Genomic DNA, 22,335 nt, shown 5'->3' with positions numbered 1-22,335 from the left:
ATACAGCCCTCAAAGTTAGGAAAAATGAGGTAGGCGAAAAAATTTGACATAAAGGGGTTACTGTATAACATTAAAATGAGGTTGATAGGTTGGTTGGTGTTACAGCATGCTGACCCTAATTCTGAGGGCTTTCTCTCTCTCTCTCTCTCTCTCTCTCTCTCTCTCTCTCTCTCTCTCTCTCTCTCTCTCTCTCTTAAACAAATATATATATGTATAAACAAATGTATATATATATATATGTATATATATATATATATATATATATATATATATATATATATCAACCCTTGGAATTAGGGTCGGCGTTCGGCTATGCTGACTTAACTGCTGCCTTTAAAGTGTTTGAGGTCGGCAAATAATTGCCAACCTCGTTTCTATGTTTTATGGTAAAACATTTGTATCAAATTTTTTTATATTTTTGTTTAAATATTGTATTTCTATAAGCATTCCTTTTTTAAATAATAAAATAAAATACATTGACTGTATATATTATTTGAAATATTATATATATAGTCTTCTCTGTTAGCTGGATGATAAAAGCGCTGACTCGATGGTCATTTTTAGGGTGGCATGTGTGTTTTAAAAAATTAACTTTATTTGTTATTTTATTAAAATAAAAATAGCTAAAAGCATGCTTTGAATAAATTCTAAATAAAATATTTAAAAGAAAAATGATCAAACAAATGTTTTATTTAAATTCTAGATATAAATAAAATAAAAGCAGCAAAAAAGCAACGATTTTTTTATATAAATATTAAACAAAATAGTTTAAATAAAAGCAGAAAGACAGACGTTTTATTTAAATTCTATATAAAGTAATTAAAGTAAAAACATCAAAACAAAGAGTTATTTTAAATTTTGATTTATAATAGTTAAAATATAAACGACAATAAAAAAACCCATTAATTATGTCAACAATTTTTCACCTCCCCCTCCCCTTATTAATAACTTGTCAAACTTTGAGAGATCCTCCCTACAAAATTATTACAACATTTTATTTCTCCCCTCCTCCTTAAATATAATTAAAATGGAAAAAACATTCTTTTTTTAAGTAATTAAGTTGATTAAAAAAAGTAACATTGTTGGCATCACCTTTTCTTGACCTTCCCTAACCTCTTGTCAACAATTGTCAAAAATATATATAATATTTATAAAAATGTCTTTTTCATCGCTAAGCTACTAAATTGACAATTAATTAAAAAGTAATTTTTTTACTGTAAAAACCTCTTTGGTTAGTAAGCAAAAGTTGTTAGTAGCAAGCATGAGTTAGTATGAGTAGCAAACAAGAGTTGTTAGTAGCAAATGTAGTATTAATTGTTAATTAAATGTAGTATATGAAATTGTTAGTAGTAAAAAAATGAGTTAGTTAGCATGAGTAGCAGGCAAAAGTTGTTAATAGCAAAACCTCTTTTGGTTAGTAAGCAAAAGTTGTTATTTTTGATAAGGTATTATGATTCAACATAAAGTTTTTCTTAAAGAAATATTCACAATTGTGGGTGAAAATATTGCAATAATGAAATTATGTGTGTATGATTTTTTTTTGTATTGCAGTTGCTGCTACATATTTTTTTACTAGGCTCATAATTAACAAATAGAATGTCACTTAAGACATTGCCAATTCTTTTTCTAAATCTTGGTGGAGAAATGGTTTATATTCTTGATCAACGTTTGCGTGCACAGAATGTTTCAGAGGAAAAGTCCAATAAAGGTGAATGATTATTTTGGAGAGATACCAGAATTATTATTTTCATTATTATTTATGCTATATATCAGGCCTTGTTAAAGGGATCCCCAAGTGCCGAGACAAGTTGTGTTCATATTAAATAAAATGTTTTAAAAAAATGTTTAGGCTAAATTTTTTTGAATAAAACTAAGTAATAAATGCATACCAATAAAATTAAAATTGTCGTTTTAGTCAAAGCTTGCCGTCTCAATTTTTTTATGGTTCTATGAGTCTGTATATATTGTTGCTGCAATCTGCAGACTTGATAATTTATTTTGTGTGTGTTTCAGTATATATTGTTAAAGAAATTTTTTTTTAAGATATAGTATTATTTTTTCTGCCACAATCACCTAATCATGTTAATTTGTATAATTTTTTACTAAATCCCTAAAAAATTTTGTGATACAATTAAAATGCGATACAATTGTGATACAATTAAAATTAAATTATGCGGTAGTGGTGTAGTGGTAAGAGCGCTCGTTTTGTAAGCGAGAGGTTCAGAGTTCAACTCCCACCACGTCCCTGGAAGTACCGCGCTCAACTTAGTTTCTCCGCGCAGCGGCCTTGCTCGCAAGGTTTGTGTTTCGGAGTTAAAGAGTTGAGAGAGGGTTGCACCACGAATAACGATTAAAAAAATAAAACACAAAAAAATGAGTAGCCTCCTCGACTGTAGTGGCCCCCTTCAGCCTTGGGGAGGTGAATAATCTAAAAAAAAAAAAGCAAAGTAATATATAAGTTTGTAACATTTAAGTAGCGTAGCTTGTTTTTAACAATCCAAAGTATAAATCTTTATCAAGGTTTGGTATAAAAATATGTAAGAATATTTTATATCGAATTTATTTTATAAAATTTTTATTGCGTCTTTTATATACTTGAAGTTTTCAAATTCAAGTCGTCTGTCAATCGTTATTTTGCTCTACAAACTCCATCTTTTCTATTCCAGTAACTTTTTTTGTAGTCTTGTTGAAAGCAAAGATGTTTTAAAAAAAAAAAATTAGATCGAGAAAAATTTACTTATTATACACAAAGTCTTGCAAAAGTTTAATTGCAGACAATAATTACAAATTTATTTGCAGAGGCATCCGTAATATATTGAGGATCATTACTGAAATTTAAACAGATCTAGCTACATTAACAATATCAGATTTAGAAGATAGTGCAAGTGAGGAAGGAAGTTTTATTTAAATTGTAAACATTTTGACTAGTTTAATATTTTTAGGAAAGGCATCATTATTTTTTGTTTCTTAAAAATAGTTTTAAAAGTAGAAATATTGTATTACAAGCATAACCAATGATTATTGCAAACATTAAATCAAAATTTAATGAAAAAAGTATATTCTTCTACTTCTGTTCAAAATAATTTAAGCATATACTTAAACTTTCGGAAATAAAATTAGATTTATTAAAACAAATTTTTTTTCTCACTTTTTATTGTAAAACCATTTGAACGAAAAAGTTTAATGAAAAATCAACTTAAAAACCATTTGAATGAAAAAATTAATTAAAATTATGCTAGATCAAGAAGCAATAAATTAGAAAAAAATGCTGTGTCTATTGTTTTTTTGCTTTGATCTTACTCGTTTGGCAAATACGAACTTTAAAGTTTTATGATGATAATGTTTTCATTTATTTGAACAATTCTATTTATTTACTTTAAATGCATTTTATGTTGTTAATGTTATAAACTGTATAAAACAGCAATAAAACATCACGAGGTTGTTATTAACACATATTAACACAAGCTCTTTATATTAACAAAGCAATTTTGCAGTGTCATTTTACAGTTTATAGCTTTTTACAATAGCAATTTAATAATATTCAAAAATAAAATGTAATTTATTGTCAACATGAACGGGAATATTAAATAATTTTCATGTTAAAAAAGTAACAGTTACCAACTAATGTACAAAAGATGCAATTTTATACTTATGCAACCCTCCTTATCACAAAGGGTGCCAGGAATGGAATGGATTTCAAAAAAAAAAAATTTTTTCTTTGAGATTATATATTTTTGCATTTATTCAAGCCCTAAAACAAAGAAAAGTTTTTACTTCATATAAAAATATTTTATATTTTCTTACTGTAATAGAAAGCAGGAAGTTATTATTGAAAACTATTACAACAAGATCAGATTCTTCAATAGTTTATATAATTCTAATTTTTTTAGAAATTTAGCAGAACATTAGTATTATACTTTTTTATTTTGCTCAAATTTATATCTAATTAAAAACATTTGCATTTCAATCGGCACTTTTTTTTTTTTTTTGCAATAATCGTGCTTTAAAAAAAGCATTACAGTTTATTATGCAATAATTAGTTAATTTCGAAAATGACTTTTTTATCTTAGTTACAACGATAATTTACTTTTAAAAGCAACTTTGCGAACTTGACCATATTGTCATTAATGCTATAGTGATATTACATGGTATTTCACATAAGGGTTTTAGGAAAAAATTCCTCTCCACTGCATATCTGTGTTTGAAAAGAAAAGAAAATTGTCATTTTTTTTACTAATTCTACTATAACTTTGTATTATTACTATATATTTGTATTATTCTACTATAACTTTGTATAATTATGTAATACGTAATTATGAATTATGTAATTATGTAATTCACATTTATAATACTAAAGTTCTGCTTTACCAAAAACAATACTATTGTTGTATTATAAAATAACTTATATTATAAAGTCAATAAGTTGTTAGTCATTCGTATAGTTAAAATAAAATCTCAAGCACTACAAAAAATCTGTTGCGCAAAATAAAAAAACAATCATATTTTTTAAGCAAAAAAGTTCAATCTGAAACTTTGTCTTTTTATTATATGTAGTTTGCACAAGAATTTTTAATTTTTATAATTAATATCTGAAAATAAAGAAAAAAAGAAAGTGTTAATTATAACTATAATAATACATTATTAATAATGAATAATTATGAAATAATGATGAAAAGTTATACTTTTGTGAGAGCTATAAATTTCTTCTGTAAACCTCTTTGGGGTGGGGGGGAGGTAGGTAGGCGAGAGTGTGAGCTAAAAATCTCACTTCCTGAAAAGCCTGCTATAATAAAATGTATATTTTTCAATTAAGTTTATATAACTTACTCAACAGCACTTAATAGTTTTAAAGACATTTCTACTAAAGTAGCACTTGGTGTAACATATATAAAAAAAAGAAAAAAAATTAAAAATACTAACAAAAACAATTTATCTTAAATTTTTACTTTTTTAATTTTATATTAATTAAATATATATTTAATTTTATGTTACTTAAATAAAGTGGAGTAAAAAACTAATTATAATCGTTCTTTAAAAATGGCAATACGTCAATAGGGTAAATTATCATATTTTAACAATGGTTACTCTGTAACTAGTAACTAACATAAAGGAAGTACATTAACTTTTTTCTAAATTACACTTAACTTTTTTTTTTTTGCAGTTCTTTATGACATATTGAACTCCATGCTGAACACAAAGTTTATGGAAGAACTTTTTAAGCCTCAAGATGCTTACTCAAGGAAAGCAATGCGTACTGTTTTTGATCGTGTAGCCCATACTTCTATTATGCGTTTAAATTCAGCTAGTATGGATAAGGTATTTGCTCTTATTGTATATCTTTTGTGACCTTTTATTTTATCAAATATAGTTTAAAAGTAATTTTTATCAAATTACAGATATTTAAAAATGTGTTGCTATAGAAACAATGTGTCTTGACACATTGTTTCTATAGCAACATATTTTTTATTAATTTTTATATTAGTTGTTTAATTAAAAAAATAATAAAAGATTGATACCACATTTTATAATATGTATGATAAAGTATGCATGCCATTGAACAACTGAAAAAACTATATGGAACAGGGAGAAATAGTTGTATTATGATTTGGTATTGTAAGAATATTTTAAAATCAAAAACTAACCAAAGTAAAATTTACACTTTTAAGAATTTGTTTTGAGTTGATAAATGTTTTACTCTTCTCAAACATGAACATGAAATAAATGATAAATGAATTTGTTTTATATTGAAACAACAAAAGTTTTACATCTACTGAATAATCACCTTCTCTTTCATTTTTCTTTTTTCTTAATTAGCAGAATAGAACAGCACAGAAGTCAAGGTTCTTTATAGTATCTTTTTTAAGCATCACGGTCATCTTTTTTTTTCTTACAGTGTATTGTGTAGTTTAAAGTACAACCTTTTTTCTTTTTTTCAAAACATTTAACATTAAAACATCATCAATGATTATCTAGAATTTTCCTCTTTGTTTCTGAGAGAAAAATACTCCAGCGGATTTCCAATAACAGAAAAATTTCCACAGAATGGAATAGAAAAGAAAACCATCCAATTATGTAACAAAAATATTTAAGATGTGTAAACAAACCATAAAGTTTAAAAAGGAAAAAATGAAAACCACAAATTATTTAAATTTAAATTTTTATTTTTTCTACTTAAATTTATTTTAATTTTCTATTTTGTTAGTTTTGCTTTCTTTTTTTTTTGAAACTTAATATAATATTTGCAATACTAAATATAATAAAACTTGCAAATGGCTGTGACCAAGTTGTCTAAAGTAAAATACTCATGCGTGACATACAAGACAAAAAACTCCATGTGTTTCCTGGGAAGGCTTGTTATATGAAAAAACAACAACAAAAGACTAATGAATATCTCTTTATTAATTTATACTTTTTGTTGTTTTATTTCGTATTATCTAATTTTTATGTTTAGCGCTACTAATTTTACTTGCATTCTCAATTTTTCTTCGAGCAAATGCATACCCAAATGGAAGTATTTGCATTCTCACTTTTCCTTCGAGCAAATGCATACCCAAATGGAAGTATTTGTGTTCCAAACATTATTTGTGTTTCAAACATTCATCATTGTTGTGTGTTTAGGGTTTAGCAAATGTTGTTTGCTTAGCAATTGTTAAAAAGTATATAGTATGTTGTATATCTGTAGGCTTATTTCTTAATTTTGAAAAAAAATTCATTCATGCAATTAAAAAACATATATGTATTAAATAGATTTTAAGGTGACCTTATAAAATATCTAAAAAATATCAATTAGTGCTCAAATTTATTTTTTCATTAGTGGACAATTTTTAAATAAGGTGGAAGTCAGTTCAAAAATTAACAAAAAATAAATCCCAGCTCAGAAGCTGCACTGTCGAGAACCAACTTTAAGTTTAACATTAAGTAATATTTAAAGAAAAAGTTGTTTTGCATAGAAAATAAGTTTAAAGAATTAGCTTTATTATAATTACGGTTATCAAAACTTATATAATTATAACTAACATAGTTTTAGTTGTATTTAATTATAATAGTTATAACATTTATAACATTCTAATTATCATGAAATCAAAAAATCAATTTAAATGATTTAAACTGAAAATTGTTATAATGTCTATATTAATATATATAAAGAAGTATATAGTATACAAAACAGAAATATATATATATATATATATATATATATATATATATATATATATATATATATATATATATATATATATATATATATAGTATATGTATATATATATATATTATACAAAAAAAAAATATATGTATGTATATATATATATATATATATATATATATATATATATATATATATATATATATATATTGTAGTAATTGTGTGAATATTTCTTGTTAAAGAGTGCTCAATACCAAAGTAGAGCAATATATAGTAAAATATATATACATATATATATATATATATATATATATATATATATATATATATATATATATATATATATATATATATATATATATATATATATATATAAATATATATATATATATATTTACAGTGGTGTACACTGGATTTTTAGATGTTTGAGTTTGGACAGTTACAGGCATTGTGCAAGCTCAACACTTTTGTATGTTATGCTTATATCGAAAAAGAATGTTTTGCTAAGAATTGAGGTGATAGGAGCTTGGGAACAAAAAACCCTTATTTATGGGGCCACCCAGCCCTTAACGTGGGAGCAACGAGTTTATAAAATATTTTCTTTACTATTTTTATCTGAATTCATATTCATCAACAAATTTCAAGTTTCACGCAGTTATCTCTTAGTGTTCAGTTTTTATGACCCTGCAATGTTTACTTTATATGGTCATAGTTTTTGAAAAATAAGAGATTATTGCATGAAATTTGAAATTTGTTGATAAATATAATTTAGATAAAATAGTAAAGAAAATATTTTATAAACTTGTTGCTCCCATGTTAAGGGCTGGGTGGGCCCAAAAATTAGGGTTTTTTGTTCCCAAGCTCCAATCACCCTAATTCTTTGCAAAACATTCTTTTTTGATATAAGCATAAACATATAAAAGATTGGAGTTTGGACAATGCCTGTAAGTGTCAAAACTCAAACATCCAAAAATCCAGTGTACACCACTGATATATATATATATATATATTAGGGATATGACTTTTTAATTTTTTTTCAAATAAAATGTTTCCTGTATCATAAATCGATGAACTTTTACCTAAAATCATGAAAAAAGGCCCAAATAGCTTTCTGCAACAAAAAAAGGTCACCCCCAAAATAAAAATTTGATTTACCATTTTTATACATTCATTTTTGACCGATGTTTTAATCTTAAGCTTAATTCTCAGCTTAATTCTATTTATTTCATTATTTTGTTATGAATTTATAAATATAACGCCACACGTTACCATGGCAACGAAACGGCCGTGTGCCGGCAAATACTTGGAATTGTTATGTGATGACGTCATTGTGTTACCACGGTGATATAGACGACTGTAACAGACTGTAGAAGATTATAGAACTTAGTAGAACATTCTGGAAGCTCTAAATAATTATATAAGCGAGCTGCTGTCAGAGCTCAGTGTTGATAATGTGAATAGTTCTATGAAGTACTCTGCGTGTAACTGAGCTAATAAGGAACTACTGTAGCGAACTAAAGACGCTGTAAGTGTACGAAGTATAAGTAGTTGTAGCATTATCGTTAGGATACGGACTGGATTATCGAACTGTTATCAACATTGACTGGATTATCGAACTATAATTGGATTACTATACAGTTAAAGTATTTTATTAATTAAACGACTTTATTAAACGGATATTTACGCTCAGCTATCCGTAAAGTCGTAACAATATTATATGATGTCTCACAAGAAAAGTCATACCACAGTAACAAAGAACAAGAAGACTTGGACTAAAAATTTGGTGAGATTTCAAGAGTCACACAGAAGAAGAGGAAGCGTGGCTGTAGAAGAACATTCACTCGATGAAAAATCCAGAATACCACTTCAATTGCAGATCGTAGAAAGATACCAGTTTCTCGGAGCATATGTTAAAGGAAGAAAAGAACGAATAGACCAAATTTCTAAGGAAATTACAAAATTGTGGGACAATAAACTGAATTTTCCACGTGTGTCTGATCAAGTGATAAGAGCAAAGCTTATGAAGGTGCTGAAGGTCTATGATGAATGTGTCAAGCGTGGAAAATATGATGTTCTCAATGCATTATTTGACATCACGAAAGTGAATGGCCAGTGGTTATCCTCGGAAGATAAACGTCTATACCACCTACAAAAAGAAAGTAAAGGACAGGTGGGGTACTCAACAGGACAAGTGGCAAGTAAAGAAACCATTCACCCTTCCAAGAGAAGGAAAGTCCAGTCTGGAACAGCAATACCTTCCACATCACAAGTCCTGTCTACCACAGACATTGGTACTGAATCTGAAAACTGCAAAAGTAAGAGTGAAGATGATGAAGACGACGACGGTGATAAAGACGATGATGAGGACACTCAGAAAAAAACTAGAAAGCACTACAAAAGTAAATTTGCTGTAAGTATGGTTACATCAAGTGGAGTTTCCACAAAGAAAGCTGCTAAAATATGCAATGTATTATCACAACAAGGTATTGATATTCCAACTCCAAGTCAATCAGCAATTTACAAGTCCATATTCAAAGAGGCAGGTAAATTAAAAAAAGAAATGATACAACAACTTAAAATGGAACAGTGGTCCTTACACTTTGACGGCAAACGAATAGATGATAAGGAATATCAGGTAGTTGTACTTCAGAATGAAAGAACTGACGTGAAACTTGATGCACTGCGTTTAAAAGATGGCAAAGCTGAAACTGTTGCTGAAAAAATTGCCAAACTTATTGATGAATACAATTTGTGGAATTCAATTAAGATGATCATTACTGATACAACAATCGTCAATACTGGGAAGAGAAATGGAGTTGTTGTGAAGTTGCAACGTATGTTTAAATTAAAGGGTGTCACAATACCACAATTTATCGGTTGTCAGCATCACGTACTAGACAGGATTCTCCGTCTGGTGATGGACGAAGAACTTGGGGGTGATACCAAATCTCCAAACATTGAATACCCATTTGTGTCTGAACTGTTGAATAAGTATGATGAACTGAAGGATAAGTTTGTGAATGGAACTGTAGAAATTCTTGATAAATCAGGGTGGAGAGACGATATGAAGTTTTTGTACCATTTAACAAGAGTGTTTAGGTTCTATGAAGAACAAAGAAACTTCCCTCTGATTCACTTTCAGAACATTCCTAATATGAGCAATGCCAGATGGAACTCAAGAGCCATTCTCGCCATTCTGGCGTTCATTCTTATGCCTGAAGCGAGAAAGAATTTGGAGAAGGTTTGCAGGTTCATTTCATATGAGTGGGCAGAACATTGGTTTAGTAGTCAAAAGTACAATGACAATGACTTCAAGTATTTATCTGATGTATTGAAGCCTTACAAAAAGGCATTGCAGTCATTCAAAAATCACTGGAAGAAAGAGCCATCCGTCATCGACATACCACGAAGTAATCAGATAGCTGAACGTGCAATCAAGGTGATGCAAGACCTGTATGCTTCCTGCAGAAAGAAAGACAAACTGCAACTTCGATTCATTCTAAGTAATAAGCGCTAGACTCTTTATGAGACGTGAGCATCATGTGACCCATGTACTAAACACAGTAGGCCTATAGACACAGACAGTTATGTATATTGTTGTACTAGACGCTTTGATACTGTTAATTTTGTAATACTTGTATAATTATATATCACATAATGTTTTTTGTTATATCACAGTACATGTTGCATAAATAAATAAAATAACAACAGGAGTATGACTCTTACAACATCTTCAGCCTTTAATATTCATTTACTGTACAAAAGTGTACCTATTGAAAATTCGATTTTTTGGTTTTGGGGTGACCTTTTTTCAAAATATGTCAAAATGAAACATCTATTCGTTCTTTTTACATAAAAGTTCATTGAATTACGATACAGGCCTAGTAGGTTGCAAAAAAGTCATATCCCTAATATATATATATATATATATATATATATATATATATATATATATATATATATATATATATATATATATATATATTTATATATATATATATATATATATATATATATATATATATATATATATATATATATATATATATATATATATATATATATATATATATATATATATATATATTAGGGTGGTGCTAAAAACAACTTATTTTAAAAATGTCAGCTGACAACCCCTAAATGTGTTTTATATAATAAAATAATACTGGATTTAAAAAATTTTTGAATAAAAAATATTTTTATGGGTGCCACAAGGCCCTTATACATCAAACAGGTTCCTAATATTATAAAAAAAAAATTTTTTCAAAAGTATGTCATGTTGGTTCTCAAAAGAAGCAAAATTTTATAAAAATTTCAAAAATAACAATTATTTTTAAAAAAAAATTGACCTTTTAAACTAAAAATGAAAAAAGTTTATTTTTTTTAATTATAATTTCAAAAAAATCTTAAATAATAGTTTTTTTATAAAATAATTGTTATTTTTAGAATTTTTATAAAATTTTGCCTCTTTTGAGACCCAACATGATATACTTTTGAAAAACTTTTTTTTTTATAATATTAGGAACCTGTTTGATGTATAAGGGCCTTGTGGCACCAGTAAAAATATTTTTTATTCAAAAATTTTTAAAATCCAGTATTATTTTATTATATAAAATAGATTTAGGGGTTGTCAGCTGACATTTTTAATACAAGTAGTTTTTACCACCACCCTAATATATATATATATATATATATTTATACATATATATATATATATATATATATATATATATATATATATATATATATATATATATATATATATATATATATATATATATATATATATATATATATATATATATATATATATATATATATATATATATATATATATATATATATATATATATATATAAGGGTACTTGCTTTTGAGGAAATTTTTGAATTTCAATATATAAAAATATAAAAAATTTTACCTGATTTTTTTTATATAATACAGGTATTAATTTATATTTTTAAATAAAAAGGGTAGTTAAGGCAGAATATGAATACTTTTGCTGTTTTATTGTGTTAAATAGCGTTAAAAATTGCAAAAAAATGAATTATTTTGCCGCGAATTATAAGTATAATTAAATATTACAATTAAAAAAATTTTATGAATGACGGTTTATCTTTAATTAAATAATAATTATTTAAAATAATATTAAAGTTTGTTGTATAAATTATTTTCATTTTTCAATCATTTTTGCCATTGTAGAAAGTGAGTCAATAAACCTCTATTTAGACAAACTTGAAGACTTTTTTTCTGGCCTTTTTGTAGCAAATCTAGCTTTACCAACAGTAAGCAGTCTGTTCTGAATTTCCTCTTCTTTATTGTATCTGTGCACAAACTGTTGTGTCATTCCTACTGCTCTTTCAGCTGGATCATTTACGACAACTAGAGATTTAGCAAAGTCTTTGAAGATTCTAAAACTTGATTGTGTGCACCAATACTGAGGTGGGAGGGTAAGCCAGTCTCTAATCCTTTGTTTATCCAACCCAATTCTATCAAAAATCAAGTAGGAGAATTGATCAACTAGTAATAATAAACTTGGGGGATCATTATAAACTCTTTTTTCAATCCTAATCTTGTTTTCCACTTCAATGAGCAATTTGTTGTTCATTTTAAAATAATACGAGTTTGGCATGTTATATTAGAGCATAGCAGAAGCAATCTTACTTTTTTCTTCATTAGAAACATCTTTATCCAACAAAGAAAGAGGTACAATTGTAGAATCAAGATACCAGGAATGTTTGTAAAATGATTTCAATACTGCTTCAATTGCCTCTGGTTTGGTACAACATCTTTGTATAGATGCATTTTATGTCTTGATATGGTGCTTTGATAGCTTTGTCAGATTGCAAATACCATTTCGCATAAAAACATGCTATGAATTCTGCCATGATATTTATTTCTTCTAAAAGTAAATCTTGTACAAATTTAATCTGATTAAAAAGCAATTGCAATTTTAGATAATAAATGGCTTTTTCAAGAAACCTTGCATGGTGGACAGCTCCTGGTTTCCTAATTATTACATCTTCAAAAGACAAATAAGCTACAACCAGCTCAGCTAGTTCTTTTCTATCGCCTCTAAATATATTTTTACTTTTAATATACTTTTTGCAAAAATTAAGTGACTCAGTTGCAGCACATTCGATAACAGTTCCTTTTGTCTTATCTCAATGAAATCGTGTAACATCATTCGTATCATAATTAAAATCAGGACTTTCAAATATGTCTTTCAGTTTTTTAAATAAAACATTCTCTGGTCCAAATGTCTTTCTTTGTGTCACAACATTACAAAAGTGAACAATCTTTAGCTCTGATATGTGGTGTCTACAAGCAAGAAATAATGGATAGATATCTAGATTGTTTGCTATTCTAAACAGGGAACCTTTTTTAGTTCCAGTATTACTGGAAGTTGTATCAAAGTATAACCCTCCGATGTTTCCTTTGGTTTCATATTCTTTTAGGTGATTCATCACGCCTTTATACTGATCTCCCCATCAGGATGATGCTAGGGAAGGTACTCTGAGAAGATAAACCTCTCCATTAATATTTAAAAGAACTGCTAATTTGTCATTTTTGAATCGCTTGCCTTTTTAAATAAAGTTTTACCATTGAAATGAATGATAGGGGGATATTTGGAGGCTTTTAAAGCAGCTTTAATGTCATTTCTGGCTTGTTTACTTATTATTAAGTTTACCTTTTTCATATGTGATGAGGCTGCTGAAATGCTGCAATGAAGTTTACTTACATCCACACAAGATTTATGAACAACAGAAGTGACAACTTTCTAGAGAACTGCAGGAGATATATCATTAATTGATGCTGCAAGAGAAAAACTACCACTGTAAATATCTTTAGGAAATGTGCACATAATTGGTTTTTCTTTTTCTTTTCTCCTTGTCCAATCTCCAGGTTCAAAGTCTATATCATTCAACATTTCTCTATCGCTTTCATTTAAAATTGGTTCCTGATCTAAATTTTCTGTAACTCCTAGAGTGTTGTGCTTTCTTTTGCATTTTTTCTTTCGAATACTCTCTCTAGACATTTGACTATATTTCTTATCCTCAGCTCTGAGAATAAACTTTCTATCGCTTTCTTGATCATCTAAAATCTTCAAATCTTTGACTTTGTCTTTATCTAATCTTTTCTTGTCGTTCATTATGGTACGTTTAAGATTTGGTGTATTAATCCAGAACACTTTCTTTGTCTTCTGTATAAAATAATTTTGTTTTTTTAAATCTGAAGTTGATCCTCTCTTTTCATGCTTTTTTAAACTGTAGTATTCTTTTTCTAAGCTACTTAGATGCTTTCTAAAGGTTTTGTCAGAAACTATTGAAATCCAGCTTTATTTCAAGGAGCTTTAATCAAAGATAATATGCACTTGCATTTGTCATTTTTACATTGATTCTTTTTCATCGTATTAGGCATGCAATTGATGACATTTTTTTCCAGTGTAGATGTGATGTAGTAAAAGTTTTTCAATATTTCCATTCCTGTTAGAAGTTGCATACCTTAACAATATAAAAAATGTATTTATTGATGTGAATAATATACATACTTCAATATTTCATTACTTATACTAAAAGCTTTTTTTTTTTGGAAAACATGTTGATATAAACAATAGCCTTATCATTTATACCATAAGTCATAAAACATGGATAAATGTATAAATAAATAGTACTTTCAAAAATAAATTTTACTGTATGTTCAAAAAAAGAAAAAGAAAGAAAGACAATTAGTTAACCTTTTATATATATATATATATATATATATATATATATATATATATATATATATATATATATATATATATATATATATAAATATCCATATATATCTATTGAAAAAAAGCAGCATTATTACTCAGTTAAGGCAGAGTTAGTTAAAGAATTATTTTGGAAATTAGTTTAAATTTAAATTAAAACTGAGGTAAAAATTATTTTTTTTTAGCTTTATGATCTCATGACCATGGCCTTTAAGTATCAAGTAAGTTTGTTAAGAGTTTTTTTTAAATTATATTGTTAAAGTTTTAAAGGTAAGTTATTAGTTTCAATCATTTTTCTGTTTTTTTTTTTTTTTTTTTTTGGTTTGTATTTTGTAAAAATTATAAAATAAGTTAAATTTTTTTTCTTCTAATTTCTCACTTATGTTCATATGATTTGTTACTTATGTTCATATGATTTGTTACTTATGTTCATATGATTTATTACTTATGTTCATATGAATTGTTACTTATGTTCATATGATTTGTCACTTATGTTCATATGATTTGTTATATATTAAATGTGTTTAATTTTTCAAAAAGAGTTTATTATTGTTTCTCTTTGTTCTTTTTTTTTTCAACCAACTTTTCAAGACTGTTTTTTATTTATTAAAATTAAGCTCAATCTTGTAATCAACAATATTGTTGTTTTAATGACTTTATTTTTTATATAGTATTATTAATGACAACAAATCCATTTATTCCAAATCACAAATATTCCATTTTATATACATCAAAACTCTCATACAGATAAATTGTTAGAAAAGTATTTTCTGTAAATCTTTAAAAAAAATCCTAGAATTTCTAAGATTCTAGTAAATGTGTGTTTATAAGATTCTTTTTTTACATTATATGTGTTTATGCTTAATGCTTGAATGCGTTTTCACTAATGCCAATGTAAGATTTTTTCGTAAGACTGGAATTACACGATGTTACAATGGCTTTATATGCAATAAATTTTGATAGACATTGGTTATTTAATGGGCATGACATTGGTTATTTAATGGTTTTCTTAATGCAGTTGCAGTTTTTTTTATCAAATTTTGCCATTAAGTTTTTTAATTATTGTTAATTTGTCATTAAGTTTGTTTATTTGCAATAATTGATTGAATATTCAACATGCAGCTGTAACTAACTTTTATTGTATTTCTGTTGAAAATTTTGCAGATATTATAATGTAATGAAAAATGTAAGTCAGTTAAAAGTTCAGTTTAAAATTGAGGTTTCCAATTTTAGTTACAACATTTATGTTGTAAGAAGGATTAAACCATATAATTTTTTTTTCCGTTTATTAGTATTAGAAGGATTTAGATTTGAATGATATCAGAGGTTGGTGTAAAATCCAGACTTTTTTTATGCCTCTTTATAAATTGGAGAAGTATTATGTAAAATATTTTTGATTGAAGAATTAAAAGATAGTCTATGCTCAATTGAGGTTGGTAATTGTTTTAAAATGCTTAGTAGATGGTTAGAACTAGCATGGATATAATTTAATGTACTATCAGGTTTATGGTAAAGTTGATAACTGGAGTTGTTAAAATTTAATATAAAATCAAGGTAATTAACAATTTTTATGTTAAGTTTTCATATTATATTGATTGCAAATTCTGAGGGTTTTTTTTTTAATATTTGAGTAAAATGTTTTTAATATTTTCCATTTTTGGACTGCTTGCGTTTTTAAACACTATGGCTAAGCCATCATCTCTATATAACCCGAAATCACACTTGCTATAAAATTACTCTATCAAAGTACCCATGGTATCATCAAACAAACAGCTCGATTTCTTTATCCAAATTTGATCATGTTTATCAAATCTTTTTATCCAAACTTGATTATGTGTATTTGATGCCAGATGCCATTGTAACACTAAACTTGTATTCTTTATAATGATTTTTATTTTATATTTTTGAATAATATGGCTAATGATTGCCAAAAGGCATGAAACTTTAAGTTCCATTATAAAGTTGTATTTTTTCATTTAAAATTATATATATATCTTAGGAAAGGTGTGCGTTGGCACAACTTTTCTTACAACAAATATAACATATTGTTTTAACAACTAAACCACATTTCAAAAAATTATTTATTAAGAAATTTTGAACACACTTAATATTTAACTTACAGTTACTTAAAATGTAGATCATTACAATATTCAAAGCGTTACGCTGGTATTATGTTATGGTAAAAGTTACTACTTTTAATCTATTAAGTGCGACGCTTTCAAATTAAAAAAGTATACTTATATCTTTATACGCTTTTATTTTCTCTGATTTATCTCTGGTTGTTTTTATATCATTCGTTATAATTTTGTTTCTTTTTTTCAGATTATGGTTAATTTTCTCTTTAAGCGCATTTTTAAAACCCGCAAATTAATCAAAACATATAAAGAGCAGTGGCCAAATTGTCAAAACATTATTGTATGCGTGGTCAGATAAGCTATGTGACTGCATGCCAATGTATATATATATATTTGTGCATGCAATTATATAAATATATTTATATATATATATATATATATATATATATATATATATATATATATATATATATATATAATATATATATATATATATGTATATATATTTATAGATATATATATTTGTGTTTACATTTGTTTTAGATCACTTTATGTAAGTATCCTTTTGAAGTGTTAATGATAACTCTAAATCACATGGATGCAATTCGACATTTTGCTAAAGGCAGTAAAGAAACTCTTGAGCTTGTTGATAATGTCTACAAATTGTTAATAGAGGTTTATTATACTTTTTAAATATTTAAAAATTTTTTCATAAAAAGATAAACATAAAGCATTATACTATCTATTTATGTATTTTAAACAAATTTAGTTGTAGAATATCACTCTTCCAATAAATTTTTCTCTAGTTTTTCTCCTTAAAGTAAGCACACTTTTACAGCTTTTGGATACTAAAAATGAGGAAGAAATAATCATTTTTTTACTTTCAAATCCAGAGTCCTTTTTGGGACTTGGCATATTTGATTAGGAAGCTTCCTAATTTATTCATTTATTACTGCTCCGTTCTTTAAGAGAATTGAGCACTTTTTTTGTAGAATTCACCAAAATAATTAGTTTATTCTATAAAAGCTCCTTAAGCTGAAGTATAACCACATAACATCAAGTTTTAAAAAGAAAAAAATAATGTGTCTTTGCCTGTTGTGCAGGTTAACATAAGGCTATAGTCTTATAGTATATTGTTGGCCTCAGGTGAGTCTCTGGTCAGAAATAAATCATTTTTATTGGCTAGTAACTTATGTTACTAGCCAATAAAAATGATTTATTTCTGCAACTAGGTTGGTTCTCTTTAAGTAGCTAGTGAAATTGTTAGTGTAGCACAAGATGTGATATGAAAGGTTGGGTCAGTCAATGTGGGTTCTATAAGATGAAAATGTGGAGAGTATGTTAAAATGGCAAGTAATAGAAGGCTAGGCAAGTGCTATCTGCAAGTGTCTTGCTGGAATTGTGACAGTTTAAAGTTTATAGGATATGATGATTGTTGGTACAAGTTCTTATTTGTTTGGATGGGAGTGAGGAGTGAGGTGTTGGTAATCAAGTAGCAGAAAAGTTGAAAAGTTATGTAGTTAAGATTACCTGTTAAAGTGTCTGTATCTAGTATATTTTTAGTATATACACCTCTAATAGGACAAGAAAAGAAATTTTTGTTTTTTTGAAATTCTAAAATGTTTTGAAAAATGATGGAACAAGTAAAAGGTTATTTAGAGATATCGTCATGTTGTTTCAGTCAAAAATGATTTTGAGAGTGTTAATAGTGAAAAGGGGTTTTGCCTAAAAAGTATTAAGAGTTTTTTTCTAAAATGGAATTAAGTCCATTTTATTCAAAATTGAGTTTTTTCATCATTCAGGTTCTTTATTGAAAAAAGTACAAATCTAACTATGTTAATATGAATAAAAAAATTGTTCATCATCTTGAAAAAGTTATTGATATTCAAAAAATACTTCACTGTAAAATTTTTTTTTTTTTTCAAATAATAAAAATACGACTTAGTGCCTTTTAAAAAAATGCTCTTCCTATTGAAAAAGAAATGTTATTGAAATTTTAAGATACTGTTGGATTAATAGTCTGCAATAAATGGTTTGCAAAATAAGATTGCAAGAAAGTAACTTATAAGTCATGTGGCTTTAAGAAACAAGTGTTCTATTGAATATAAAATCATTTACAAGGCAAAGCATTACACTTGTGAATAAGTGCATATTTTGGAAATAAAAAGAGAATGAAGTACATAAGCATTTTGAGAAAAAAGTTGAAGCAAGTAAAGAATAAGGTCTAAAATATGCAATTTTAAAATTTTTAGTATAAAAATTTTATTTTTTTTACAAATAAATCCAAAATAATATTTATCATTTTAGAAATTTGTATATGGTTTTGCTTAATTTGAGTACCAGGTTGTACTATTTTTGAAAAACCTTGTTATTATTTTAGGAACCCATTAAATGTTCAAGGTTCTTGAGAAACCCCTAAAAAAAATTTTAAATTGAGTGTTATTATGCCCCAGCAGATAGTTATTTTATTATAAAGTCATTAATAACATTTTACGCAAGACTAAATACTCAAACCTGGGATGCAGACCCCAAAAAGACTCCAGCTTTAAATCTTTTTTTTTCCCTCAATTTTTTCCTGGTCTTTGGTGTCCAGGAGCTTTAAATGTGTTAACTCACAAATGATCTGCAAACATATAAAAGTTTATGAGATTTGATGACTTGGTTTTTTAGTCAAAAGTTTTAGTCAGAGTTTTGGAGTCCTTGCTGCCATTATTCACAAGTGCTCTGTGTTTAAAATGATTGTCCCTCTAACCTAATTTTTCTTTGAAGATTTATCCATAAGCCTCATTACATTTTTGGAAATCCTGGATACTAAAAATAATCATTTTGTGATTTTAGGGATGTGGAGTCCTTTTTAGGTCTCCTCATCCCTAACTCAAAGTTAAGTGTTATGCAAAACGAAGATATGAATTAAATTGATTGAGAACAATGTTTTTTTTTTTTTTTAAATGTGAAAAGCGTTGTCATTAACAAACAAGATCATTCATTGAAAAGTTAAAAAAAAAAATTATTTTAGTTGGCATCAATTAGGGATTGTCCATAAATTATGCAACGCTAAATCTCACTAATAGACAAAATAAAAAAAGGACAAAAGTTTTCCTTCGTAGAGCCTTAAGTTTAATAAAAAATCAAAATAGTGCATTAAGTTTAATGAAAATCGCAGTTTAGAAGAACAAAAGATGTCCTATATCTGTTTTTTGAATAAATTTAGTGTTGCCTAATTTATGGACAATCCCTTATTCTCTAGTTAAGATTTTTCTATATGTTTAATCATTGTTTATTGTTTATGTATCATTGTTTTTTTAATTTATTCTTGTTATTCAAATACTCTTTATTTACATTTTTACTGTTTATCTTAAAATAGGAAAGTTACAAAATCTTTGCATATATATATATTTTTTTTGTAATTCACCTCCCCAAAGCCGAGAAGGCCACTACAGATGAGGAGGCTACTTATGGTTATAACCCTCTCTCAACTCTATAACTCCAAAACACGAACCTTGACGAACAAGGCCGCTGCGCGGAGAAACAAGTTGAGCGCGGTACTACCAGGGACATGGTGGGAATCGAACTCGTGACCTCTCGCTTATGAAGCGAGCGCTTTACCACTAAACCACTACTGCATACTAATAAATAACATACTTTAAAATAAGTTATTAACGCTTTATTTATTAAAAGAATTAAAAATATTTTTGGTAAACTAAATTATTCCAAAAATAACAGCAATAGCAACAAAAAAAACTAAAAATGAAACTTATAATGGAAACGTATCATTTATGTTATATTTGCATAAAACATAAAAGACGATAATTTAAAATTGAATAAATTTCTATAATTTTTAAAAAATTTTATTTATAAATCCAAAAGTTTGATTTACAAAAACAAAATTTGTAAATACAAAAATTAATATATATATTTTTAATATACAAAATATTTACTACTACTATTTATTTATAATAATTATTTAAATTCACCACCTAAATTTACTTGCTGACCTCATGTGTGTCAAATGAATCTCACTATGCCACTTAAATGCATTTGTTTCTTATTTAAATTTATTCTAAAATAGCATATTGCAATGAAAGTTCTTTTAAATAACATTCTATTTAAACGATATTGGTGAGCCAAGCAAGTTCCTTATCTAAAAGCTTTGTAAGTTTTATTTAACTTTTCCTTGACAACGTTTTGAAGCTTTAAATATATTTAATGCAATTTTAAATCACTGTAAATTTATTTAAAATTTACAAATAATTTTATGATAAAAATTATAGTATAAAACTAGATAAACAAAAATGCAAATATATATTTAAAAAAGTTATTAGAACTTTTAGTTTTATTGTATTTAAAAACTTGAATATTTAAAAACCTTTCATACAATAGTGTTTTTAATGACAGTCATCAATTAAAAAGTTACAAGGGGATCGTGAATTCATAAAAATATGACTATGAACACTATGAACCTTTTTTTTTTTTTACATTTATAATATAAAAATCAAAATAAATGTAAAAGAAGACAATATATATATATTGTAATATATATGTAAATAAACACTTAAATTATATGACAATATATATATGTAAATAAACACTTAAAAGTGTATTTAAAAGCAATGTATGCAATTAAAATAGATCTAATAAAAAAATCAATTAAAAATATCAAATTCTTTTATTCAAAGTTTAATTTCAAGCAATTGTCTTTCGTTCTTATTTCTCTCGCTACTATATCACATAAAGAAAAGTTGCAAAATAAATGACACAGACGGAATAATTTAATTTAACATTTATTAAATATATAATTTTCTTTTATTCCTGGTAAGAATATTATCCACCAAAAAAAAAAACATTTCAAAGATATTTATTAGGTGTTATTTTTTTAATGTACATCATGTTGGGTCTCAAATGAAGTGAAACTATATACAAATTTTAAAAACAATACTCATTTTATAAAAAATAATCATTTTTGATTTTACTGCATAAAAGATATTTTAAATAAAAATAAAAAAGTTTTTTCCTAATAATTTTTTTTATTTTGTTTTTTAAAAAATGATTATTATTTTTGAAATTTTTTAATATAATTTCTCTTCATTTGAGATCCAACATGACATACTTTTGAAAAAAAAATTTTTTATAATATTAGGGCACCTCAAGATAATTTCCTTGAGCATTAATATTTTTCCAGAGTATTTCTTATATGAATAGACAGTTTTTGTAAACCTATGCTAAATGAGTTCTATGTATATTTATGTATTTAAAAAAAATGGAATGGAATCTTAATTAGCTTGTAAATTGAGTTAGGGAACCGTGGGCGTGAGCCGTGGTTTGCCTTAAACTTTTTTGAATCACATTCCCCTTTAATCTACCT

At 26.4% G+C, this 22,335-nt stretch overlaps 1 protein-coding gene across 2 annotated transcripts in view; it reads left to right on the top strand.

Moving 5' to 3' along the window:
* Nucleotides 1-1,555: 1,555 nt before the first annotated feature.
* The window catches only part of LOC136080503 (protein OSCP1-like), a 50,817-nt gene continuing 30,037 nt past the window's right edge, over nt 1,556-22,335 (top strand). For both annotated transcript variants that reach the window (XM_065797243.1, XM_065797242.1), the window contains exons 1-4: nt 1,556-1,708; nt 5,162-5,316; nt 15,084-15,119; nt 17,517-17,648. In XM_065797243.1, the coding sequence (XP_065653315.1) occupies nt 1,597-1,708; nt 5,162-5,316; nt 15,084-15,119; nt 17,517-17,648 (435 nt within the window). In that variant the 5' untranslated portion in view covers nt 1,556-1,596. The remainder of the gene's footprint in view (nt 1,709-5,161; nt 5,317-15,083; nt 15,120-17,516; nt 17,649-22,335) is intronic.

Source organism: Hydra vulgaris, chromosome 05 (assembly GCF_038396675.1).
Source record: "Hydra vulgaris chromosome 05, alternate assembly HydraT2T_AEP".
Taxonomy (NCBI): Eukaryota; Metazoa; Cnidaria; class Hydrozoa; order Anthoathecata; family Hydridae; genus Hydra; species Hydra vulgaris.
Note: the sequence above shows the minus strand (reverse complement) of the source record. Positions and strands in the feature narration are given on the sequence as shown.